Source organism: Pezoporus occidentalis, unplaced genomic scaffold (assembly GCF_034315485.1).
Source record: "Pezoporus occidentalis ecotype Australia unplaced genomic scaffold, CSIRO_AGI_Poc_V1 ctg57, whole genome shotgun sequence".
Lineage (NCBI taxonomy): Eukaryota > Metazoa > Chordata > Aves > Psittaciformes > Psittacidae > Pezoporus > Pezoporus occidentalis.
Genome location: NW_026915910.1, coordinates 1,432,222 through 1,458,339, shown reverse-complemented (window position 1 = coordinate 1,458,339; position 26,118 = coordinate 1,432,222). Strand labels below are relative to the sequence as shown.

Sequence of the window (26,118 nt, the reverse complement as noted above, 5' to 3'; positions counted from 1 at the left end):
CAGCTCCCCGGAGCAGGTGCCGGCCTCAGGCGACCCGGCAGGCAGCGGCGGGTGAGGTGAGACAGGTGACGGGATATACGTCACCGCGCCGCCCCACTGCCTCCCGGGAGTTGTAGTTCTAGCGCCCGCTTCTCGGGGGTACCGCCCGCTGGGCCGCAGCGCTCTGCGTGCCCGCTAGAGCGCGGGGTGCGGCCACTTGGGTGGCGGCCGGCCCGGCAGGCGGGGCCGGTTACTGCTGGAGAAGGGAGGGCGCTGCTCTCCGCAGCGGGGCTCCGGGTCACGCCCAGCCGGAGCTGCGCTGAGCCGCCGGGTGCGCGGGGTTGCCGGCCCCGGCGGGGAGGAAGCGGAGCGGGCGGGCTGCTGTGGGAAAGGGGGAGTATCAGCGCAGGCGGGCCCGCGCAGGGAGCGGCGAGGCGGACGGCTGGGTTTGGATCCTCTCTGCGCCCGGTGCCCCGCTAGAAGAGCCCCACAACGTCTCCCCGGTGCTCGCCAGAGGCGCTTGGGCAGGCATCTCCGTGGAGCTCGGCCTCCGCCAGGGCGCGGTACGAGGGCGTGAGGTGAGGCCCGGGCAGGTGCGGAGGGACCGTGAGGAGGGAGGTGGCTGGGGCGGGCCTCACCGGTGGCAGCACGACTTGAGGTGCCGGTGTGGAAGTGGTGGAGGGCTAGTAGTTTGGGCACAGGCCAGTGGGCATCTTGCTGCTTTTGCTTTTCCAGGTGGACTGGGGAGAGCACAGAATGGCTGGTGTATCACAGGAGGCTGCCCAGGTGGCCCAGGAGGCTTAGAACCGTGGTGTATCTTATGAGGCACGGTATCATCTCCCGTAAGTGTTGCCCAGCAGCGTGCATGTGTTCACTAAAGAGTGAACAGCCAGTATTTTGATTTCCTGCAAGTGGTGGTTGCTGAACAGGGTTGGGATCAGTCACACTGGAGTTTATAGGAGAGCCGGGTAGCTGGTGAAGTTAATTGTAAAGTATGTTGGATGCTGTCTTAGCAAGAGCAAGATCCAGTGTACTTGAAATTACCCCCGACAGATGTTTACTTAACTGGCTCTTACAGATAGTAAAATTCATGGAGTGCCTTCTTCCATCCTCCAAGGTAACCTGCTTCAGTGCTTAGCTATCACGTATAGTTAGAATTTTTCCTTAATAGCTGACCCAAATCTCCTTTGTTGAAACTAAGCTGATTATTATCTCTCACTATCCAGAGCAGACCTGGAGAACAAGGGGGTCAGTGTTCTCTTGTCAGCAGACTGGTGGGTATATGCAAGCTTCCACTCACATTCTCCTCCAAACTGAGTGAACTTGCTTCTTGTGTTTCTCTGGTCCCTGAGCTCTGTTAAGCATCTCCATCATGCTTGGACTATTAAACTCAGAACTAGGCACAGGATTCCAGTGAAGATACTGTTACCTCTGTGGAAGTGGGGCCAATATCTCCCTTGAGTATGGCATCCCTATTAAAAACATTCCAGAATGATACTCTCTTACTTGGCAACATTTTCACATAAGTGAAACATTCAGTATGTGATCCAAATTGATTTGTAAGCCAGATTCTTTTTGCTATACTGCTATCTGGGGAGTTATTACTCAGGAGATATCAAGGCTCTGGGTTTTTTCTTTGCTAAGTATACCATTTTGCACTTGTTATGAGTTTGAGAAGAAGCTGTTTTGATTATCATTACACGACTTTTTCTGTCTAATTTTAGTCTCTGAAATCTTTCCCAATCTTCTTCCTCCAAGTTTGGGATCACCCACAAATAGTTAATTAAAATACCAAGTAGTGCCAGGCCCTGCACGTTGTGATAAGCTTTTCCAGTTCGACTTTCTCAAACACTGTCTTCTTCTTTGTCATATTTCTTACTAAAGCTGCAACTTGTGCTGTGGTTTGCAGCTGAGTCAAATCCTATGGAGAATCTTAAGTGACAAAACCATCAGTTCCTTTGAATTGGCTTCTGTGCACAGAGCAGGGATTGCTCACAGCTAAAAACTAGAAATATGTGTGAAATCCTGAACTTTTCTGAAGTTTTGGTGTTTTGCATGTGGTTTCTGGATGTCTCTGGTTCCAGGTTACAGAGAATAATTATTGCTGGCAGCTTCCCATTCTCCTTTTTGAAGCTATTATGTAGAAAAGACTAATCAGGCAAATCACGTAGTCCGTCTTTCAAAAAGAGTGGAATGAAATTTTTCTGTGGTTTCATTTCCTTCCTATGAACCAGTAATTTCTACTTGCAGGACAATATGAAAATAAGTACTCTTAAAGCAATATCCAAATTATGAAAATGTTTCCAGAATTACTGCAGATACTATATATATATATATATATATATATAAATAAAAGGCATTTAAAAGTGTCTGTATAGTTTTGTATGGATATGTGGGTATGTGGAAATACCAGGCTGCAGGCACAATCAGCTGCTTACTGCTTTCATCCCTTCTACCCGACAAACAGTAGTGAGCTATAAAGTGGTTTGTGAGCTTTGACAGAAAGGTGCTTAGGAAAATGGAAAAAAAGGGATAATCACTGCATTGGAGGATGTTAAAGACTGAGAGACATTCGTATGCTGTCATAGTATGGCTGGTGCTGGAGGTAGATGGGTCTGTCCCTCTCCTGTGTTATAAGTTATTTTAAATTCTTTTCTCATTCATTTCCTAAGAAAAACCATGCTTTGATCCTAACTTTCTTCAAAACTGCATTTGCTTTTGTAGAGAGCTTTCTGGAATAAGGATACAGGTGCCTTGTTCTCACCCACTGTAATACAGGATCAGATTTGTAGATAATGCATTAATCCTTGGTTGTACTTGTAAGGAATTACATTATCTGAGCATAAGACAGCCCATGAAGCTGAGAGTGAGAGCTGATATTTTGAGACTTTTTAATGCTGATGTCATTCAGAAATACTGAGAAGCAGCGCCCTGTTGATGTGAATAGAAGGACTGGTCTTGTGGTGGAAATGCAGTAGACTGAGCCTGTGTCAACAGCAGAGGGTTTTCCTTAGAATTGTGTTTCATTGTAGAAACATCATAAACAAAAAAAAACCTTGGGGATTCAGCACAGGTGAACATTATGTGTGTATTGACTTTACTGGAAGGAGGAGCCCAGCACTGGTAGGGTCACAGTCTAAATGCTCATATAGGTACTGGCCTCTGTCCTCTACAGAAAAATTTATCCCTACAAAATAAATTTGTTTTTCTTTATATTCTGATTTATTCAGATGTCTCACATGAAAAATCATGGAGCTGGGAAAGGCAAAGCTTCTGAGAACTGGCCTTAATGCCTTATATCAAGCAATTCACCCTGTGCATGGCATTGCCTGGACAGATGGGAAACAGGTGATACTGACTGCTTTACACCTTCATAAAGGAGACCCAGAATTTGGTGACTCGAGTGTTGTCGGTCAGTTTGAACACGTCCATGGACTCTACTGGGGCCCGTGTCCCCCTGACGCCCCAGCTCTGCTTGCTGTGCAACACAAAAAGCATATCACCATTTGGCAGCTCTGTTTTAATGCTACAGAAAGAAATAAGCTCTTGGTATCTCAGATATGTGACATCAGTGAGCCGTTCCCAGTGCTCCCCCAGGGCTGTGTGTGGCATCCCAAGAAGGAGATCCTGGCTGTGCTAACTACACAGGATGCTTCTGTCCTACACTCTGTTCACCTCAACAGCTCCAGAGTTAATGCAGATATTAAAGGCAGTGGCCTCATCCACTGCGCTTGTTGGACAAAGGAAGGCAATCGCTTAGTGGTGGGAGTAGGCAGTGCCCTTCATTCTTACATTTGGGATGATGCTCAGAAAACACTGAGTGCTTGTTCTTTTTGCCCAATCTTTGATGTGGGAGGCTACGTCTGCGCTGTGGAAGCTACTCTGAATTTCCAAGTTGCTGTTGCTACTGAACTTCCTCTGGACAAGATCTGTGGCTTAAATGCTGGTGTGGCATTTGAAGTTCCAGCCAGCATTGAAACAGAGTCCTTCCCCTCGCAGTCCAGCTTATGTGGTGAGGAAGAGTATTCCATGGATGGGGGGAAGAAGTCGCTGGACTCAGAGAAGCCCCTGTCTGTTGTTGCATCCCCTGTGGATCTAACTCACATACTTTCTAGCAAGCAGGGCACTGATTCCAGTCCTCTTCTGCATCTGCGGCCTAAGGACTACCTAACGGGAAGTGGCCAGGATTCTTCACATCTCATCTTGGTGACATTTGAAAGAAAGGTTACCTCTACCAAAAAAGTTAGCGTCCCAGGCATTCTGGTTCCTGATATAATGGCTTTTGACCCCAAAACTCAAATTGTATCAGTTGCCTCCAATACTTGTAATGTTATTTTAGTCTATTCACTGACTTCATCCAGTTTACCCAATATTCAACAAATTCAGCTAGAGAAAAATGAAAAACCAAAGGGGCTGTGCTTCTTGACCAATAAATTGTTACTAATACTGGTTGGAAAACAAAGATTCACTGACCCTGCATTTCTTCCCTCTTCAAGATCAGACAAATATATGATACGACTGATGATTAAGGAACTAATATTTGAAATGGGTCCTTCAACATCAGCATCAGTTAATGGGAGCTCCAGTTTGAACCTTTCCAACATACAGCATGATCTCTCTAGAGACATACACCCTCTCAGCCGTGGACTCTTGATGCCAGATCGTGCTGCCATTCGGTCCCCTACCAGCAAAAGGAAACTCATTGAAGAAATTAAGAGTCCTGTTTATGAACAGAGTTTGTCGAACATGAGTGACCTGAAAGATAAGATTTCCATGAGTTGTTCTCCAGCAGTTGAGTGTCTTGACGCTGAACCAGTTAATCGAGCAGCAGCACTGTCTGCCACATCCCTGGCATCCTCTGTCAAGCCAACATCTCCAAAAAGACAGGCAGATGCAGCTTTCAAAGTACCCAATTCTTACAAGAACAACTTATTATGTGAAAAGGAAGCAAGTTACTTTTCAAAAAATGTAGAAAAACTGTCTGGTAACTTCACAGAATTACAGCATCATCTCTGTGAATTAACTGAGCTGCTAAAATCTGGGAAGAGAAATCTTCCAATATACCCATCTTCTCAGGAACCCTCTTTTATTAACATCACCTGCCAGGTAATTTTAATATTGGAAGCCTTAATGATAAAAAAATCTGTTTATGGATGTCTGTTCTTTCTACAGATTTAAAACATGAACTCCTGTCAGACTGTGTGCAGAGAGGATGACATCCTATGAATGTTTAGTCTGTGCAAATCAATATCTATGAATGATTTCAGTGCATGCAGGTGAATCCAACAGGAGGCTTATTCAGCCTGTTCAGCATGGAGAAGACTCCAGGGAGACCTGAAGGGAAGCTTCCAGTACCTAAAGGGGCCAGCAAGATATCTGGAGAGGGACTTTTTACAAAAGCATGTTAGGGATAGGACGAGGGGAAATGGCTTTAGGCCGAAAGAGGGGAGATTTAGATTAGATGTTGGGAAGAAACTGTTCTCTGTGAGGGTGCTGAGGTGCTGGCACAGGGTGCCCAGAGAAGCTGTGGCTGCCCATCCCTGGCAGTGTTCAAGGCCAGGTTGGATGGGGCTTTGGGCAACCTGGTCTAGTGGAAGGTGTCCCTGCCCATGGCAGAGGGGTTGGAACTAGATGATCTTTAAGGTCCCTTCCAATCCAAACCATTCTGTGATTCCATGATGACTGTTCTTTCCTGGGCAGCCAATTCTGTTAATTTTAGAAAGAAGCTGAACTAACACAGGTAATGGGGACATTTTTCTTGCCAGAAAGAAAAGTTGTTCAAGTCGCGTAGCTCAAATTAAAATTCCAGTCGGAAAAACTAAGAGATCAGTGTCTACCAGAGTGCCTGCTGTTATCACTGGGTGTTATCACACAGTTCTGGGTTGTGCCACAGCATAGGAACAGTAATCTGAGCAGACAGCAAGCACCACATGCCCTCCTTGTTTGTGGATGGGTCTGTCCACAGCATGGAAGAGGAGTCAGAATTTACTCCATTGTGTTTTTGTCATGACCTGGAGGCATTATCAAAGCTTCCCTGGGAACTGATATGGTTGTGTGGATTTTATCCAACATGGAGCTTACAGTTCTGGTAACAACTGCTCTGTGGCAGGTTTTAAAAAGGCTTTGCTCTGCCCTGTGGTGGGTGTGCTTTGAAGACACTTCTTGATTTTAAGGCTTGGGGCAGTGATGGTCAGAGGTGAGGCAGAGAAGCCCTTCTGATTTGTCAGTCTGTTCCTCATCCCAAACATTCATGGGCAGGAGTTCTCACGTCTTCTGAAGCTGTGGATCAGGGAGGTGGGAGGATGGAAAACCTGCAGCTTTACAGACTGCCCAGGAAAATGTCCCTCACAGATGGTGGGAAGCTCATGGTTTCTTCAGCAGCAGTGTAGGATTTCCTATCCGTTGTTCTGACACATGCTGAGTTAGCACAGCTACTTGTTACCATCACTCACAGATTGTCATTTTGAGAGCTGAGGCATTGGAGTATAAATCTTGCACATGGATCTGAATCAATGTAGCACTTGCCTTTCTGTAAATGCTGCAGTTGAAGGGATCCTGTTTTGATTAATGCTGTTTTGCTGTCTCTGCTTAAATATGCATCATGGTATCTAATGATTCTTTCTTTCTTTACAGAAGCAGCTTTCCAGAAGTGATTCAGATGAAAGACGAGCTGTTATTCTTTGTGGTGGCAAACTCCATTTAAATACAGTCCAGCAGATATTTAATCTCTCTCTTGTAGAAATGCAACACGGTACGTTGTAATTATCCAATAATACAACCACTTTAAACACAGGCAACATTCTCAGGGAGCAGTAGCAATATGCATCATCCCATCTGGAAAAAAAACCCAAGGAATAAATAATGAAAGATTACTAATAAACAGTTTTCTCATTTGGTTTATAACATGAAGATTCTTCTCTGGGCTTTTACTTTTTACATCTTAAAAAAATAGCCCAGTTTTACATATTGATACTCCCTTATCAAATAGCTGTGCAGGAAAATTAATGTCGCCCAGTATTTTTATTTATGTTTTCAGCTATTCTAAATAATGAAGTCTGAGTAGTGAGGAGGTTAGAGTTGACTGGTGGCTTTGGAATACAGTTTTCTATGTTTTAATCTGTAGTTCCAGCATCTGGTCTCCTTTAAGAAATCTTGTTGTTTTTTATAAACACAAAAGTGACTCTATAACTTCTAGCAGTATGTTTCACTTCTGGTTTTGCTGTGAAGAGAACTACCTTTCTATTGCTGTCATCTTCTCTGCTGTTCTCTGTTCATCCCATGTGTCTGGGTATGTGTCAATTCTGTCTCTTACTTCTGGCAAAGGTAGAGCATATACTTTTGGAACATGGTATCTCACTACTACAGATATTCTCTGTACTACAGATATTCCAGCTACCTGCCTTTGGTGTCTGCTGTATGCTCAAGATTACTGAGCAACTGTCCCTATGCTGTGGCATGACCCAGAACCGTGTGATACACCCAGTGATAACAGCAGGCACTCTGGTAGACACTGATCTTAGTTTTTCAGACCGGAATTTTAATTTGAGCTACGCGACTTGAACAACTTTTCTTTCTGGCAAGAAAAATGTCCCCATTACCTGTGTTAGTTCAGCTTCTTTCTAAAATTAACAGAATTGGCTGCCCAGGAAAGAACAGTCATCACGGAATCACAGAATGGTTTGGATTGGAAGGGACCTTAAAGATCATCTAGTTCCAACCCCTCTGCCATGGGCAGGGACACCTTCCACTAGACCAGGTTGCCCAAAGCCCCATCCAGCCTGGCCTTGAACACTGCCAGGGATGGGGCAGCCACAGCTTCTCTGGGCACTCTCATGGTAATAAATTTCTTCCTTCTATCTAACCTAAATCTCTCCCACCATCCCCCAGTCATCCTATGACGAACCTTGCTAGATACATTTTAAAAGCAAGCAGTGTTGCCATCATTTTCTTTATTAATTTTACAAATGTTACTAGATAAATGGGCAAAGTAGGAATGGTATTTTCAATTTCCCAAATTGTACTGATTTTCAGGTTTGGTCCAAATGAGTTAGTAAGCCAAAAGATTAAGGAGTTGCATGCTTTTAAGATACAATCTTCTCATGACCTTACTTGTGACATGAATTACATAATGTAAATTTGCAAACAGCTGGAAACATTTCTCTGAATTCCCTCACCCTCCCTGAGCTCAATTTTATTTCTTCACCAACTAATGGTTACAAGTGTGAAAATTTTCTGGTTTCTGTGACTTGGTAGAAATCAGTGTTTTGGATTCAGTAAACAATTTCAAATGGTAAAAATAATGCTAACGGTCATGTGAAGTCAAACAGCCAAGGGACCAGAGACAAGGGTTTTGTACAGTGCAGGACAATATTTCTTCCTTGCATTTCTTGGAATTAAATGTATGGAAATTACATAATAGAAGCAGTTTCTAAATTGTTTTTATTATCTTCATTTGTCATTTAATACATTTTTCCTGTTCACAGTATCTGCACAGATTAAGAAATGTGAAGTAGCTTATAAATACCTACCTAAAACAAGTCTTATGGATTCTAGTCAGAATTTCATTCCTCTTCCGTATTTGAAGTCTCTGTCTATTATAGTCTCATCTCCAATTGGTCAAGGAGGTATTTCACATAGTTGTCAACTGCCCTGTAGGTTTGAGATTATGCAACCTGTATCTCCACATACTTTCTTTTCCTCCATGCAGAAGCATGTTTAATTTTAGAAGTAATGTGTTTTATATCTCAAACATACCTAATTACATGAAAACTTACAAACAGACGTTTTCATGTCTTCACAGGTTCATCTTGGATTGTTCTCACCGCGGACAGCGAGGGCTTTGTTCCGCTGCTGTTTACATCCATGCAGGAGATAGTGGTGAGAGATGCCAGTGCAAAAGGCTATGGTTCCCGTTCTTCCAAAACTTTGGACATCATCAGTTCCACAGAAAGGTGCAGACCCGCTTCTTCAGAAAGTCTGGATATCACAAGTTCCTTGGAAGTCCTCATAGACTGCTCCTCCAAGGCGTTAGATGACTGCAGTCCTTCAAAACAGCCCAGCAGTAAAATGTGATTTCTGATGCTGATTTTGTAATGCCTGTCTGACAGTGGGAGAGTTTTGAACTCCTTGTATAGGACTGCAGTTCTGAACAGAAGTCTGTCTCAAATCTGTTGGATTTCCATAGGGGTTTTTGTTGCAAATTATTTATTTCATTCTTGGAACCTTTTTTATACTAAGCAGTGTTTTTTTTTAATGAGCCTCTTGCAGAACAGACCAGTGACTGAAAATACACATTCTTAGAAGCTTCTGAGCTAAATTTTCCATCTTGGACTTTGCTATGTTGGTGGTTTTAGATGAGAGTAAACTTCCATAATAAATTCTTGGAAAACACTGCATTGTTTTCGCTTTCTTCACTTCTGTCAAAGCCTGAAACAAGACACGTGTTATTTAGGAACAGGGCCCCCAGAAGTGCATGTGTTTTGCACCAGTGTTACTAAGGGTGTAAGCACTAGTTCAGGTGTACAGAGTTTGGAACAACATAGGATCACGTGGGATATCCCGAGCGTGTAGAAGACCCTTTTCCCTTCTGTGCTTACCGATCATGCCTCTCCTTCCTTGCTTCTCTGTGTGGATTTGGGGAAGTGACTTCACATTTGTCATCTTCTGTGGTGGTTGGAGCCCAGCTGGTGGCTGAGCTTCTGTGCGGGATAGGGAGACAATTAGAAGGGCAAAAGCAAGAACTCATGGGTTGAGATAAAAGCACTTTAATAGATAAAATAATCTGCATGTACAAGTAAACAAGAAGTTTATTCAGCATGTCCTTTTGGCGGGCAGCTGTCCAGCAGCTTGTGGGAAAGCAAGGTCCATCACGTGTAACTGTTGCTTGGCAAAACAAGTGCCATAATTCTGGATGGCCTCCCTCACAACTTTTATTACTGAGCATGATGCCATATGGGACATCCCTAGGGTCAGCTGTCCCGGCTTTGTCACCTATGAGGGTTTTGGGCACCCCCAGCCTACTCGCTGGTGGGCCAGAGCAGAACAAAGAGGAAGCCTCAGTCTTGATGCTGCGTGAGCAGTAGCCAAAACATCAGGATGTTGCCAGCCCTGCTTTGGTCACAGATCCAAAGCACCCTAGAGGCTGCGGTAAGGGAAACCAACTCCATCCCAGCCAGACCCAGTATGTCATTATAGGTGTAAAATGTATCAAGCATAATGCTGATGGTAACAAGAATTTAATTTCCAATGCAGAAAATTTTGAAGAGGGATGTGCAAGCAGGTGGAAGCCACCATGGTCTAACACAGGGGGATGGGGGCAGGAACTGGCAGAAGCTGCAGCTCAGGCTGTTGTCTCTTGCTAAGATATCACTGGTAAATGAACTGCTTTTTCTATTTAGCTGAGCTGTAATATGGGTTAATAACAACCTTTATATAGGTGATGTGGGGCGTAATGCTCCAAGTGTACCAGGTATTAGTTATGAATAAATGCACTGGGACAACCAGCTAACTTCTTCCAGACAGTTCACCAAAAGGGTTAGAAAAGATTACATGAAAAGAAACACTGCAGAAATTTTCTGAAGGGAGAGACTATTGTAAGACTTTGAGACTGGTTTTTATATAACTATGATATGAAATTCATATGAGGTATATGATTGGCCACTGTGCACTAGGCTGCTGCTGGCTGTACCTGCCAGCATGAGACTTGGAACTAACTTGCTTTTTCCTCATCTTCAAAGAGCTGGACAGCAAATACCAGGTGTTAGAGGACCTGAGTTTCCCTTAAGGAAACTCTTCTCTAAAGAAGACATTTAATTTTGCAGTTTGTATCTAGACCCAGAAAGGCAAGTAGAAAAGGAGATGAACAAGTGATACTTGGAAACAACCTGTGAACCCAAAAAAGCAGGGTTTGGCTTTAAAGCATTGTCCACTTCAACTATTTTCCTTTGAATGCAGAAGGTGAACAGAGATGAGAAGATGCAGCTGGGATTGAATCTACCAGAGATTCTTACATGGTGCAGGAATGAATTAAGGAATTAGTACTCAAATCTACAGAGCCCTGCCTGAAAACCCAGTGACTTGGCACTGAAGGTCCCAAACTTCTGGACTCCCTGGAACAGATATCCAAGGTGATACTCACCCCTCAAAGTCAGGGACTCAGCAGAAGTGATCTAATCCACCCAGGGGCAGGCAGGACACAGCCAGGCAGCAGACACGGCTGTGGTGGGTGCTGACAACAATGCCTCCCTCAGTACCTGGGAGGGGATGACAGCTCGCCTACCTGGGCAGCTGCAACCTGTAGCGTGATAGGTCACCAGCAGAATACTCAGAAAGCTGGTATAACCTTGATGAGTTTCAGCATTGATTTTAGGCAGGAACTACAAGGGGGGTCAACCCTTCCTGCCCTGCTTCCCCAGGTGTCCCTCCGTAATAGGTTCGAGGCCCTGGATCTTGAAGGGGAGGTAGGTGAGAATGTGGGGCAAGGCCAGCCCACAAGGCCACATAGGAAAAGGCGGTCGACTTTGCACCTCAAGACTGCCTCTGTTAAGAAAGAAAGAAGGGTCATTGTAGTAGGGGATTCCCTTCTGAGAGGAACAGAGGGCCCGATATGCAGAGTTGACCCTCATCATAGGGAAGTGTGTAGTCTGCCTGGAGCCCGGATCAGGGATATCACCAGGGCGCTCCCCAGCCTGGTGCACCCGACGGACTACTACCCGCTGGTGGTCTTCCAGACAGGTGGGGAGGAAGCTGCTTCCCGCAGTCTGAGGGGGATGAAGAAAGACTACAGGGCCTTGGGGCGGATGGTGAAAGAGTCTGGGGCTCAAGTGATCTTCTCCTCACTCCTTCCATCTTCCACTGATGATGTGGGAAGGAATGGGAAGATTCAGTTCATAAACAATTGGCTTCGAGACTGGTGCTACAGGCAGGGCTTTGGATTCTTTGATAACAGCTGGTTTTATAGGGCACCAGTCTGGACAATGGCATGTGAGAAAGGTTTGTCTCACAGAGGCAAAAGGATGCTGGGACATGAATTAGCAGGGCTCATTTGGAGAGCTTTAAACTAGATTCGAAGGGGGATGGGGTTGTAGCTGGGGTTGCCGCAGTGGGGCAGCACTCCAGAATTGATGAAGACTGGGAGGCCTCCTATAATCCTAGGGTGACATCGGTGTGCTCAGCTCGCTCCCTGGAATGTCTGTACACCAATGCGCGCAGTATGGGAAATAAGCAGGAGGAGTTGGAAATCTGTGTTAAGTCAGGAGACTATGATCTGGTGGCAATTACAGAGACGTGGTGGGACAGCTCACATGACTGGAATACAGTCATGGAGGGCTATGTCCTTTTCAGGAAAGACAGGCCAGCCAGGCGGGGTGGTGGGGTTGCTCTTTATGTGCGAGAGCAGCTACAATGCACCGAGTTCTGTTCAGGGACAGATGACGAGCGAGTTGAGAGTCTGTGGGTGAGAATTAAGGGGCAGGCTGGCAGGGGCGATACTGTTGTGGGTGTCTGTTACAGACCACCGGATCAGGGTGAGGAAGTTGACGAGGCCTTCTACAGGCAGCTGAGAGAGGCCTCACAGTCGCAGGCCGTGGTCGTCATGGGGGATTTTAACTTCCCTGATGTTTGCTGGAAGGACCACTCGGCAACCCAGCCGCAGTCCAGGAGGTTCCTCCAGTGTATGGATGACAACTTCCTCCTGCAAATGGTGGATGAGCCGACCAGGAGAGGAGCGCTGCTGGATCTCATCCTCACTAACAAGGAGGATCTGGTCGAAGCAGTAAGGGTTGAGGGCTGCCTTGGTTGCAGCGACCACGAGATGGTGAAGTTCAGGATCTTGTGTGGTAGGACTAGTAGAATACCAAGTAGAATTGCAACCCTGGACTTTAGCAGGGCAAACTTTGGCCTTTTCAAGCAATTGCTAGGGGAAATCCCATGGGCAAGGCTGCTTGAAGGTAAAGGGGCCCAAGATAGTTGGTTGACATTCAAGGACTGCTTTTTCCGTGCTCAAGATTGGAGCATCCCGACACGTAGGAAGTCAAGGAAGAGGGCCAGGAGACCTGCGTGGATAAATAGGGAATTGCTAGGTATGCTCAAGTGGAAGAGGAGAGTTTACAGGTCATGGAAGGAGGGGCTGGCCACTTGGGAGGAATATAAGGCTGCTGCTAGAGGATGTAGGAAGACAGCTAGGAGGACTAAGGCCTCCTTAGAATTAAACCTGGCGAGAAGGGTCAAGGACAGCAAAAAGAACTTTTTCAAATACATGGCAGACAAAACTAACACCAGAGGCAGTGTAGGCCCACTGATGAACGGGATGGGTGCCCTGGTGACAGAAGATACAGAGATGGCAGAGTTACTGAATGCCTTCTTTGTCTCTGTCTACTCTGCTGCAGGCAGTCCTGAAGAGCCCTGTACCCCTGAGACCTTAGATGAAGTCAGGTCGACGGAACGGTTTGCCTTAGTCGATGAGGAATGGGTTAGAGACCAGTTGAGCAATCTGGACATCCATAAATCCATGGGTCCAGATGGGATGCACCCGCGGGTGCTGAGGAAACTGGAGGAAGTCATTGCTAGACCACTCTCCATCATCTTTACCAAGTCCTGGGAAATGGGAGAGGTGCCTGAGGCCTGGAGGAAAGCAAATGTCACTCCAGTCTTCAAAAAGGGCAAGAAGGAGGACCCGGGTAACTATAGACCGGTCAGCCTCACCTCCACCCCTGGGAAAGTGATGGAACACCTTGTCCTTGGTGCCATCTTAAAGCATATCAAGGATAAGAGGGTTATGAGGGGCAGTCAACATGGCTTCACCAAGGGTAAATCATGCTTGACCAATCTCTTAGCCTTTTATGAGGAAATAACACGGTGGATGGATGATGGCAGAGCGTTGGATGTGGTCTACCTTGACTTCAGCAAAGCATTTGACACAGTCTCCCACAGCATCCTCACAGCTAAACTGAGGAAGTGTGGACTGGCTGATCAGGTAGTGAGGTGGACTGCGAACTGGCTGAAGGAGAGAAGCCAGAGAGTTGTAGTCTATGGGGCTGAGTCTAGTTGGAGGCCTGTAACTAGTGGAGTGCCTCAAGGGTCAGTACTGGGACCGGTATTATTTAATATATTCATCAATGATTTAGATGAGGGAATTGAGTGTACTATCAGCAAGTTTGCTGATGACACTAAGCTGGGAGGAGTGGCTGACACGCCAGAAGGCTGTGCTGCCATCCAGCCAGACCTGGACAGGCTGGAGAGTTGGGCAGGGAATAACTTGATGAAATATAACAAGGGAAAGTGTAGAGTCCTGCATCTGGGCAGGAACAACCCCAGGTTCCAGTATAGGTTGGGAAACGACCTGTTAGAGAGCAGTGTAGGGGAGAGGGACCTGGGGGTCCTAGTGGACGACAGGATGACCATGAGCCAACACTGTGCCCTTGTGGCTAAGAAGGCCAATGGCATCCTGGGGTGTATTAGAAGGGGGTGGTTAGTAGGTCGAGAGAGGTCCTCCTTCCCCTCTACTCTGCCCTGGTGAGACCCCATCTGGAATATTGTGTCCAGTTCTGGGCCCCTCAGTTCAAGAAGGACAGGGAGCTGCTGGAGAGAGTCCAGCGCAGGGCAACAAAGATGATTAAGGGAGTGGAGCATCTCCCTTATGAGGAAAGACTGAGGGAGCTGGGTCTCTATAGTTTGGAGAAGAGGAGACTGGGGGGTGACCTTATTAGTGTCTATAAATATATAAAGGGGGAGTGTCACGAGGATGGAGCCAGGCTCTACTCAGTGGCAAACAATGATAGGACAAGGGGTAATGGGTACAAACTAGAACACAAGAGGTTCCACTTAAACTTGAGAAGAAACTTCTTCTCAGTGAGGGTGACGGAACACTGGAACAGGCTGCCCAGGGAGGTTGTGGAGTCTCCTTCCCTGGAGACATTCAAAACCCGCCTGGACACATTCCTGTGTAACATTATCTAGGTGTTCCTGCTCCGGCAGGGGGATTGGACTAGATGATCTGTTGAGGTCCCTTCCAATCTCTAGCATACTGTGATACTGTGATACTGTGAGAAGAACAGTGACTGGTTCAGCTACTGACAACACCAGCAGTCAGCCCAGCATAGAAGATTTGGGCTGCCATCACCACACTTCAGCAAGGGCAATGGTTTGCCTTATGGGGGACTACTGCTGACATGTAGCTCCATTATCCTTTTCTTCCTGTTTGTGTAAATCCGTTGTAACTGTTTGCATGCAGGTGGGGAAGTGCTGTCCATCAGGCACCCAGTTGGTTTAATGCAATCTCCCATGTACTTGCAACTGTATTTGGGTATTACTTGCATGAGAACCCCTGGGGATTCACCTGGCCCTTGTCACTGCCATTCAGTCCCAGGCAGGAGTTTTATATTAGATTAGTGTTTATTCTGAATGGATGTCAATGTAAGAATCTGCTTCTTTCAGTCATATGTCCTAAATTGTATGGGAGACATACACGTCATTTAAAACTGACAAGGAGACAAAGAAAGTTAATTCATTTTACAGCATCAACACTGAGTCCTGAAATAACAATAATTAAAAAAAATCTTACCCTGCACTTACTCTTCCATTCTTTTTATTTACAAAAATACATTAATTTTCTCAACAAAAATACAGCTCTGATAATCAAAATAGTGAGATGCTCAAAAGATAAAAAACCTCTACTAAAATTCATCTATGGAGGCTTTCTACTTTATTTTGGCAGTTCCCATTATTGAGACCATATGCAAAGTGAGGACTAAGTACATCTTGGTGAGATAATTATACATTGTCTCTGTGGAGAAGAAGAAAACAGTTTACAATCAACCAAGTTTATCTTACAAGTGACTGAATTCAGGTGGGGTGTTGTTCAATTTAGAGGCAACTGCATAACTGATCTAGAAATAATATCTTAAGCCACATTGAAATTACTCCAATCAAGCACAGCCAGCAGTTTCTGCAACCCTTTTATCACTGAGCTAAGTATTTGGCTTACATAAACTGACACAGATCCACTGCCTTGTAGCTACAGATTTATAGTAGCTGAAAACATAACCAGCCTTTACTGGGACTTCTGGTTGTTTTTAAAGATGACTATTCAGAAATATTACAGAATATTACAAATATTACAGAATAAATCAAAACCCCAAAGCTGTTTTCTAAGATGTCTTGGAGGTATGTGAGATTATTACATAACTTACCTACTTCAATGTGCAGTAAATCTGCTATTTCAAATTCCATCAGACTCAAAATTGTAAACAGGCTTATGGTTTTTATTGTTGTGAACACATATGCCCCAGGCATACAAATCTTGATCTGTCTAAGAACCGAAACAAGGAAAAAAAAACCCCAGCCTTTGATGTCAATTCAGCAGAAGTCTTAAACACAGTTAACTTTTACCCCCACACACTCAAAATATATCCTTAAAAGGTCACTCATAATCAAGTGTTTTGCTGAATTAGTACAGTTCATTAGGCTGCAGACTTCAAACTTGCCTGAAAAGGTTTCAGTATTAAACTTAATGAGACACGCAGTAGATGCACTGATTATACTTCACAATTTCTTTCAGTAAAAGCTTTCAGTTTCCAGTCCCAGCACTGAGTCACTTCCCAGATGGCCCGGAGTGAATTACTTGTGGTCACTGTCCCCAGTGACACACTCACTGCAAGTGCTCCCAAGCAGCAGCAAGCCAAAGGCACTTCTAATACAAAATAAAGGCACCCTCCCACATACTCAGAGAATGAAGCCAATGGGCTGTAAATTCATGTCTTGTCTTGCATAGTGCTAATGTCTTCAAGGCGAACAAGCCTTCAACTCTCGGATTCATCACTCTCCCCTCTAGATATAGATACGTCTTCAGAGTCCAATCATTTTAGCTTAAGCTTGGAGCCAGCCTCTGGAGGTCTCCGTTCCTCTATAGAAGACACCCAGAATGACCAGTCTGAACTGAAGTGCTCCAGAAAGTGAAAGTCCTACCTAAGCTTAGGCATCTATAAAATAGGTTCAGTGTTCAGAATCAGCAGGGTTCAGAATCTATAGCAGAAATGAATTTTCAGGTAATGTAACTGACAAAAAAATCACCATTTAAAAGCCAGGTTAAGCCTCATCACTATAAAACACTGTGTGCAAGATGAGATTAACAGCCATGTCATGGTGTTTCATGACTCAGAAAGCCTACATGATGTGAGAAATGGGTGACTATCATGATTACTTAAAGGCCAGAAAATTGAATAGCCTTTATTCCTGGAATTTTTGGAAGATACTACTGATTGTGGGTATCCTGAGTGAAGATACTGATTTGAAAATGTTCAGTACTCATTCTCTGACAAAGATCAGTTTACAGGTTTCAGAAGCAAAGAACTCCAGTAATGGGAAATATAAGGGTCTGTTTCTTATAAAACTATAAATTTATATGTTATAAACTTATATGTATAACTTATAACTTACATCAAAATCTCTTGCAGAAAAACTCTTTGTGAGAAAATCCTCAAAACACGTCTGCATCAGTGATTTGCTCCATTTCAAAAGAAAATAAATCCTAACTTTATAGTATAATCTAGTATTCCAAAGTGCTTTCCAAATACACTAGTGTGCAATTTATAGGTAGAAATTATGTTCAAAATCCATCCCAGCCCCTAAGGGTGAAATATATCATGAGTTAAAATTTGGGTGGTGCGTAATATTTACATCCTTTTCCCCTGACCTACAAGTCCATAGAATTTCCAGTTGCAGTGAGATCACAGCTTTCCATTAATCACTGATAGACAAAAACCCCCAAGCTTTCAACAGCTCACATTCCTGAACATTTGTAATGTCTTTTTTAGCACAGTGCAGTTAGATATCTCTTTTGCACGGTGGTGTTCTCTCTTGATTTCTTTTCTGACTGTGTCAGAATCAGCCTTTATCCTGTTTGATAAAATGTGAGCAGAGAAATGACCTGGGAGACTCACAGAGTTTGTGCATGAGATGTGAGACTGTATTTGGAAAGTCATCGTATTCAGAGCTTTCAGACTGAGGTATCCTCTTTGTCCAGGGTGTCTGTGCTTTGATGGCTTCTCCTGTTAAAAGCAGAACAAAGGATACATGAACAGACTTCTGGCTTTTATTGCTAACTAACCGAACTAGAGTTTGGCAATCTCAAACAATTGAGCACCACCAGCAAGGTTCAGTTGTTCTGAACAGTGACTACAGTACCTAATCAGAGGGACCAGTCCTGTTTTAGATGGTTTAGCCTATCCCCTCCGGTCTGCAGCTGCTTCTCAAGAAGGCAGCTGCTGCATGAGAGGCCTGTGGCATATCTGCCAATCCCATGCAGGTATCTTGGATACCTTCAGGCAATTAACTGGTCCCAGATACCCATGCTCAGGCCCTGGAATTATTCCCTTAGCATGGAAATCTGTTTCCAGTTCCAGTAACTTGGGATAATAAAAACAAGACAAGTAACAACATATTTTGATATTTAATCCATCAGTCTGCTAGGATAGACTGTTCTTACTTATGTCCTCAGTGTATCAAGGCTTCATTTGACAGAAGTGGATGATTTTGAGCTAAGCAAGATTTTTGTTGGAGAGTGAAGAAAGGGGAGGAAAGGACAGCAATATGGTAAAAAGGGAAAGAACAGCTCAAAGCTGTCCTTTCATTTTCTCCCACAGTCTTTCCTGCCTACGCCTCTAAAATGGTTTGGATGTTTCTTGTATGCCACAAGCACTAAGAATGCAGTCAAGAATCCCATTTTCTTTTATATACAAGTAAATTGTATTTTATCTATGTAAAATATTCTTCATTTCTGGCTTGAAACACTACTGCAATAGTGCTATGTGCACCATACCAGAGAAAAAGTAAAATATATCTGACATATCTAACAAATAGCCCTCTAAGCAAGTAGTATTATACTACAAAAACAAGATGCTGGAGCACATAATGATACCATGCATTCCATAATTCAACTAATAGCGTGCTATTTTGTTTTGTTGTAAGGAGTATAGAAGTGTATGTTGGTAACTAACAATTTTTTTGCTCAGTATGACAATGAGCTGCTGTAGTGATGTTACTGCTGTTTGCTGCCAGTTCAAACCTACCTTAACACCTCAAGTGCAAGCTTTGTTTCTCTTCGGCTTTCTTCAGTGATCGGGTAGAAAAGAAGTATAAATAAACCTACAAAGATGAGGATAGCAGGGACTGCTCCAATGAGGATTTTCAGCGTAAGGATCACATCACTGGGTTGTCTGCATATCCCTGGCTTGTATCCAGTAAACCTAAACAAATGGAAATAACAGTGGTATGTACGCCCAAAGCTAAATGGGAGTTGCTCATCTGAAGGTTCCCTTCCTTCCCCCAACACTCTTCAAGACTTTTCTCCCATTTTTTCCCAATCCTTTCTTTTTTCCTTGCCCCATTACATGTTTCAAATCCTGTTGCTCAAATCTCATTTTTGTGCTCAATTTCAGATAACTGCATTACCTCTGTATTTTCTCATTATGTAACATTTAACTACTAAGAGAAGCATGGAATCCCACGTAAGGAAATTGCTCTTTTATGTGTTTCCTATTAATATTCAGCAAAGTATTTAAGCTCCACTTTAAAAGTATGTAAGTAATCTGACCAATTTCAATAGCAATAATTAACTTTAAATTAAACCCACCCTTAAGCACTCATCTCAAGATAGACAAATTTACTCAAGTGCTTAGAGTTAGGTAAACACTTGCAGTTCATTGATTCAGGGTTTCCATGCAGTTCCACAACTGCTGAAATACTCAAATTCCCATTCCCAATTTGTGGAATGCAATTATTTTCCTCTGAACATGCACCTATGAAAGCTACAGCTCATTCAGCATCGCTCTGTGTTCTCCCACAAACATCTGCCTTGGGAAACTGCTAGGAGCTAAATGGAATGCCATTGAAAAGGGGCTAATGGGTGAACAGTGATTTGTTTGAGGGTGTTAGCAGCAAGCATCTAAAATTCTTAAGCCCAAAATGTTCAGCCAAGCACTGCCTGTTATTTAGCAGTTTCAGCTGAAGGCCCTGAAGCAAAACATTCTGGTTACCAAAACCTAACTTGGAGCTAAGGGCTAGACAGTATTTCAGACAAGTTCCCTTCTAAGTGTTTATTGTGTGCTTGTGTGCTGTAGAAGCTACAAAGGCCCCTTCTGATAGGTCATGTACAAAAGTAGGGCAGAAGATGGCTGACCACTTCTCAGCCTGTCTAGTCATAAAAGACAAGGCAAAAGTGAAAGGAGAACACAAAAGCATCATCCAAACTGACACGGTCTATGTGATGGGCAGAGCTGTTAGAAAGACCGTTCCTTATTCTGACTGGTATCCGGTTCCCTAAAACCATTCAGGATTGGTGACCCTTTTATGCTGAACAGGCCACTAGGCACCTCTGACAGCACTCTGATCCACATAAAGATTTAACAAGCTTGTATACGTAGTCCAACCCAGATGCAACAGGGAACACACAAAGCAGTTGTATCACTTGTGTGGGACCTTCATCTACTGAGTTTTTCATATAAGCCACAAAAATTTACAGGAGTAATTTGGAAAGCAGAAAAATCTAAAGGGAAGTCAGGTCTTTCTGTAATGAAACATGTTAGGGCAGGCGACTTAACACTTTGTGGTGTGGCCTAGATAACAATCCCATCTTTAGTGGTCAGCCATTTGGAGCTGCTGGCATTTTCAGGCTCACAGCAAAAAGGCAATTAACTCCACAGGGTAAAGGCGGTGTAACCTCAGAATGCTTTCAGAGTGGATCCACTAAGTGGAAACATAGTGTTACTTACTCCAGTCCTGCTGCAGAAATTCCTAAGCCAATTCCTGCTGACATCTTGGTAAAGAAAACATAAGAAGAATAGAAAATAGTTTCATGTCCTTTTCCATGAGGATTCTGCAGGCGAAAGTTATCAACAACATCAGGCAGCATTGACCTAGAGACAAGCAAGATAAAAGAAAAACTCACGCCAAAATCTCTTCTCAAAGTCTAAAGTTACTGAAAGAGTACACCCTCCTCCTTTTCTAAGATCTGACTGATGCAGGCATGTACATGAAAGAATCCAGCTATAAAACTCCTGCTGCTGTACAGGAGGGTAAAAATCCATGTAAAAAATGAATGGCCACATGCTACAAAGCAGAAAAACACCAAAAAACCATCAAACACTTGCTGGGAGGTGACAGAATTCTTTAGACTGACAGTCATTCCAATCAGAAGTTGTGATATTAAAAAAATAAGAATAACAAAACTCCATGTTAAGATTTCAAGGGACTCAATGTCTGAACAGTTTTACTCTGAAATAACTCTTCTGACAAGCTAACAACATTTTCAGAAACCAATGAGACCTATTCTCTCTCTTACTTCAAAAAGACTGAATTTGGTAATGGGGAATCAGAATGGAAGCTGTTCAAATGTCAACTGTGACTTGACATTTTATTTCCAGTATATGTCATGATTTACTGCTGGAAAAAAGGGCTTCTCACCCTCTCTGCAGAAAAGCTTATGTAGTCTGACAGCTTATTTCAAATGATGTTTCCATGATTTCTTGGAGTTTTTAGGGCATTGTGCAAATGAGTAATGTAAGTGCTGTCAGCAACCATCTTACTTTCTGGTCAATTTGATCTGAATAATTATTTCAACTGGACAGGACATGTCCCATCCTGCTCATAGAATCATAGAATAGTTAGGGGTGGAAAGGACCTTAAGATCATGGGCAGCTTTATGTATTTCCCCCCCACACACATATTTTCAGTCTTCAAGAGCTAAGGACCTTGAATTCTCACTTTCTTTTAATCATACCCTCGTGTTAGTTGATCCATAACAGACGACTGACTGCTCAAGCAGAGATACAGTTATGCTTATGCTATGTTCTTAATTGCTCAGCATTAATTGGTTAATCTAACTCATCATTCCTGTAGTTCTATTACAAACCAAATGTAAGCATCTGATTTGCTGTTGTCACATGCTCTATAGCTTCTTAGATTATTGATTCTTCTTCACACTCTTATGTACAAAGAGCCACTACAGTTACAGTAGATGCAATCTGTTAGCAACAGGGCAACCGAAGTCATGTTATTGCAAATAGCATCTATTATAAAAGCAGGAAAAGATTCTTGGAAGAAGTGACTCTTGCCAAATTCCGTCACTTTTGGAGGTAAATTCCATGCAGTAGTACATACATGTACTGTAGACATATACCTCTTCCTCACCTCAAACATAAAATTCTCTTACCATGGCAACAGAAGAGATGCTGCGATGCTCAGACCAGAGACAAAGGCCACGAAGTAAGCCAGGATGAGGTTTGGAATGGTGACTAGCATGACTGCAAAAGGAGTCATCCACTGAGGGAGAAGAAAAACAGTACATATGACTTAACAGTATGCACTGCTCAATGGTATACAGATTGTTTCCTTCAAAATACAAGATTGTGTTACATAGCAGTTCACACACAGCAATGCCTAACACTTCAGTATTTTGGAGAGCCCTGAACCAATCTGTATTCACCTATCCAAAACAATCAGAAAAAACAGGGCAAGCCATTGTAGTGCTTTTTCTGTTTGCAGTATTAGGGCTATAACTGCACTAGTAAGTTAAACAGTCCCGAGAGCATATTTATCAGTCACGAAGCCAACTGGCAGACCCTGGCCACATTCATACTCATAAACATTCATAGTCTCCAAAAGAAACATTGCCATATAAATACTTTGTGAAGAGTGCTTAAGTGGGCAGGTTCCCAGCCTGTAGCCAGATTCTTCTTGGGAGATGGCTCACCAGCTTGTGCTTATATATTTCTGCCTATTTAGTAATGACCAAACACCAATTTCTATTCTAGGCCAGGGGAACTATTTCATTTACTATTAGAGCAAACCTTGAAACATCATCACACTGCATTTCAAGAGGAGAGGCAGGGGCTCAATAATCATTTTAAACTGTAAATATTTCATTTTGCAGATAACTTGGGTCTTGAACGAACAGTTTGCTTACACGTTTGTTTCCAATGACCACAATAAAGCAATCTACGTACTTGGTAATAACTAAAAGCAAGAAGGCAGTATGGTTTACTCCCATTCCATACAGCTAGATATGCCACCAGATTTCCCCAACTTCAGCTTGAAGCAATCAGCTTACAGGAGTGAAAATCCACTTTTAAATGCTGATTGAAGGCATACAGCCCAGCTGTCCCGTACATGTTCCATCTCCCATGCCTATGAACCATGGGCACAGCACATGCAGAATTCAGAACCAGGGGCTTATCTACAGGGCTTTTTAATGATGGGGGATTAGTTTAACATTAAGTGTTTCAATCCTCTATACTTGCGGGCTGGGGGCTGAAGGTACGAGAAAAGCTTTCACAGACAGTGATTCCCCTAAGCGCTGCTATTTACAGAACTGTATGGTAAGTGATTCTGGGAGTCCTGGAGTCTAATCCATTATGTTTATGTTTTAAATGCATTTCCCATCTAAAGCATTTGATCCTAACCTAAGGAGGCAGAAAATAACCTTTCCTGACTGCAGGTTCCCAGCACAGACAGCTAATCCTTGCATTAGCCCAATGTTGTAGCAAAATCGTTATTTCACCACAAGAGAGCACTCCATCAATACAAGATTTTATGTTGCCTATAAGCAATTTTATGACAGTCTTATGCTCCACATGGGGCACCCAACCAGAAAACAAAGCACTTAAACAAAAGTCTAGATTGATAATAATAATCACCATTGTAAGTGTAATTTTCTATTGACAGAGAAGCATGGCTCAGAGGACTGAGGCTACAATGCCCTAAAGTCTCACTCATGCAATGGCAGCAGAATCACTGGGGCAGTGTTCCTGCTGCAATAAACAGCTAATGCACCTCCTTCTTTTCTACTTGCAGAGCAAGCACTCCATTATTTGCACTCTGCTCCCTAGTCACAGAGCGGCTGCCCTCCGAGTCATAAACAATATCCTACAGTTATCATGTGTCTTCCATCCATTCCCTAACAGCACCATGGAAGGCCACTCTTCTGGGATGCTGAAGGTACTACTGGCCTGGGCAGCAGCACGTTACAAAGGGCAAATCAGGAAAAGGTGCAGCTAGAATGTGAATGGAAACGTGAATGGAGAGGGGAAAAGGGATTGCACAGCCACGATGCATCCAAGGATGTGCCTCCATGCTGCACAGTGCTGATAGCTGGCAAATAAACAACAGTGTATATATGGCAAGGTGAAAAGACCGGTGGCCATTTTGGATTTGTTTTTATTTTTTACTAAATCTTCCAGAATCTACAGTCAAAAGCTATTATTGGCTAGATGGGAGCTAGAGTTGTGAGAGAGTGTGATCTTCCACTTTCAGACACCTTGTCAAAACCATGAGCCAAAAAGCTGCCACACTTCTTAAAATTTCTCATTACTTTACCTCCAGTTACCAGCAGACAGACTTACTGATTTTAAGTTCGTTTGCCCTGTAAGGGCGGAGCAGACAATCTAAATGAACACAGCACACAGAAGCAGAAGAGAATAATCCTGTGCACCTGATCATGGGAAGAATGCTATCAAGGATCCCGCTTGCATATGACCCTGTACTTCTAGAAAGGCTAAGCTTTAAAATTCTGGGAAGTTTAGATATTTAGCCAGCACTTAGACTGTTGGTCGCCTCTTGTGGAGGAATGAGTAAAAAGGGAGCAATACCCGTGGAAGGAAGCCAAGATTCTTGTTGCTTATCTACCCTGTCTTCTATACTCTGTAAAGGGTCTCTTCAACATACAACCACTTTAACAGGAAAAATTAGTCTGGAACAGTGTGATTTTTCTTTTATCTTATTTTTTCCAAGGAGACTGAGTTTCAAATTATATCTTTACCCTGAAAGCTGAGTGACGTTTTGCAGAAAAAAAAACCACTGCTTTCTGCCCTGTCTCCTTCCTTTCCAGAAGGACATCCCCCAATGACAAAAGCAGGAGCCTTAAATGATGTGATTTTATTTCACAGTGACAGAATAGATTAGCTGAACCAATCACACAAGGTGGTAGTATAGGAAGCCCCTGTGCTGCATTGCCAGACACAAAATCCATCACTGAGCACACAGAGAGTCCCTTGGGAAACATCTACAAGGTGAAAGAGAAAGATGACTTCTTTCAGTCCAGCCCCCACTTACACCATAATACAGTCAACCAACTGGACTGTAAAATTAAGTTAAACCATGTTTACAGAGGTGCTGACAGGCTTTGCAGTCATGTTAAACTAAATTTACAGAGCCAAGTTGGTTGAAGAAAGCTTATTTTGTGGCTAAGTAGACAGAGATTTCCTACAGAGGAAGTCTGCATTCCCTGGTCCAGTCAGTGGTCCAATACTGCTTTTGGCAATTCTCTTTGCTCAAGTGATAAAAAGAAATGAGGACGGGACTTGGATTCCAGATGCCTACTTCAAAACACATAATGTTCCAATATTTGGAACTTGGGTTTTAAAGTTACTTCTGATTCTTTGAAAGTCATTCCAACACACAGATCTTAATTTAAAAAATTATAACTGTTCAATTATATTCAATAATTGTCACCAGACCTAAATTTTTCGGCTTTGTTCAGATTTTGACATACAACTTCAGGCTGGATTTTCCAAGTCCTCATGCTTTGTTGTGCACAAGGCAGACAATTTTTCTTTCCTCTTTCATAAGTAATTGAAGGTAAACGGGAAAAATAGGGAGGAACAGGCCTACACAATGACTCACTGAGGATGATGACAGAAAATTGCTGCTGTCTGCAGTAAGTGAAGGACTTAAAAGAATCCATCAGAGATGAGGTCAGGCGTACTGAGCCATCTTTGCCGAGCTGTGTAATAGTTAAACCAGACTTCTTTTCTCAGGTAGGTCACCTATTTCTTTATTTCACTAATAATTGTCCATGTCTATCTCTGTTCAGAGGGATGTGGAAACCCCTTCCTTCTCACGTTTCTGGTGAAGGATGTGTAACAGACTTCTGTTTTCTCCTCTGCCACTGCATTACAGATGTGGTCAACTCAGCACCATATACAAGGACAAAACAAGCCTTATACAACAGATAACGTATAAATTCAGATTTGTGTTGCCTCAGATTGACAAAACCTCACTGGGGTTCACTTCTGAGTGCAGACAAATGCAGAGCTTGTAAAGATTCTTAAATAAACTGGAGCCTCCCTTCAACATCAATCCATTTCTCAA

General features: G+C 43.4%; 2 protein-coding genes across 9 annotated transcripts in view; one reads left to right on the top strand and one right to left on the bottom strand.

Moving 5' to 3' along the window:
* The first annotated feature begins 361 nt into the window (after nt 1–361).
* Nucleotides 362–9,250, top strand: LOC134173925 (WD repeat and coiled-coil-containing protein). Of its 3 annotated transcripts, none has more exons than XM_062638419.1 (5): nt 371–557; nt 715–821; nt 3,210–5,085; nt 6,613–6,730; nt 8,780–9,250. In XM_062638419.1, the coding sequence occupies exons 3-5, from the start codon at nt 3,229–3,231 to the stop codon at nt 9,049–9,051; spliced, it is 2,247 nt and encodes a 748-aa protein (XP_062494403.1). In that variant the 5' UTR covers nt 371–557; nt 715–821; nt 3,210–3,228; the 3' UTR covers nt 9,052–9,250. The 3 variants fall into 3 exon arrangements, with proteins under 3 accessions (XP_062494406.1, XP_062494403.1, XP_062494404.1); XM_062638420.1 differs by having other exon boundaries at nt 371–572; XM_062638422.1 differs by lacking the exon at nt 6,613–6,730 and having other exon boundaries at nt 362–557; nt 8,780–8,998.
* Nucleotides 9,251–17,035: 7,785 nt separating this feature from the next.
* The window catches only part of MFSD2B (MFSD2 lysolipid transporter B, sphingolipid), a 35,052-nt gene continuing 25,969 nt past the window's right edge, over nt 17,036–26,118 (bottom strand). For 4 of the 6 annotated variants that reach the window (XM_062638417.1, XM_062638418.1, XM_062638416.1 and 1 more), the window contains 4 exons: nt 22,184–22,293; nt 20,745–20,888; nt 19,044–19,220; nt 17,036–18,023 (listed from right to left, as the gene is read on the bottom strand). In XM_062638417.1, the coding sequence (XP_062494401.1) occupies nt 17,972–18,023; nt 19,044–19,220; nt 20,745–20,888; nt 22,184–22,293 (483 nt within the window). In that variant the 3' untranslated portion in view covers nt 17,036–17,971. The other 2 variants (XM_062638415.1, XM_062638413.1) reach the window with 2 other exon arrangements.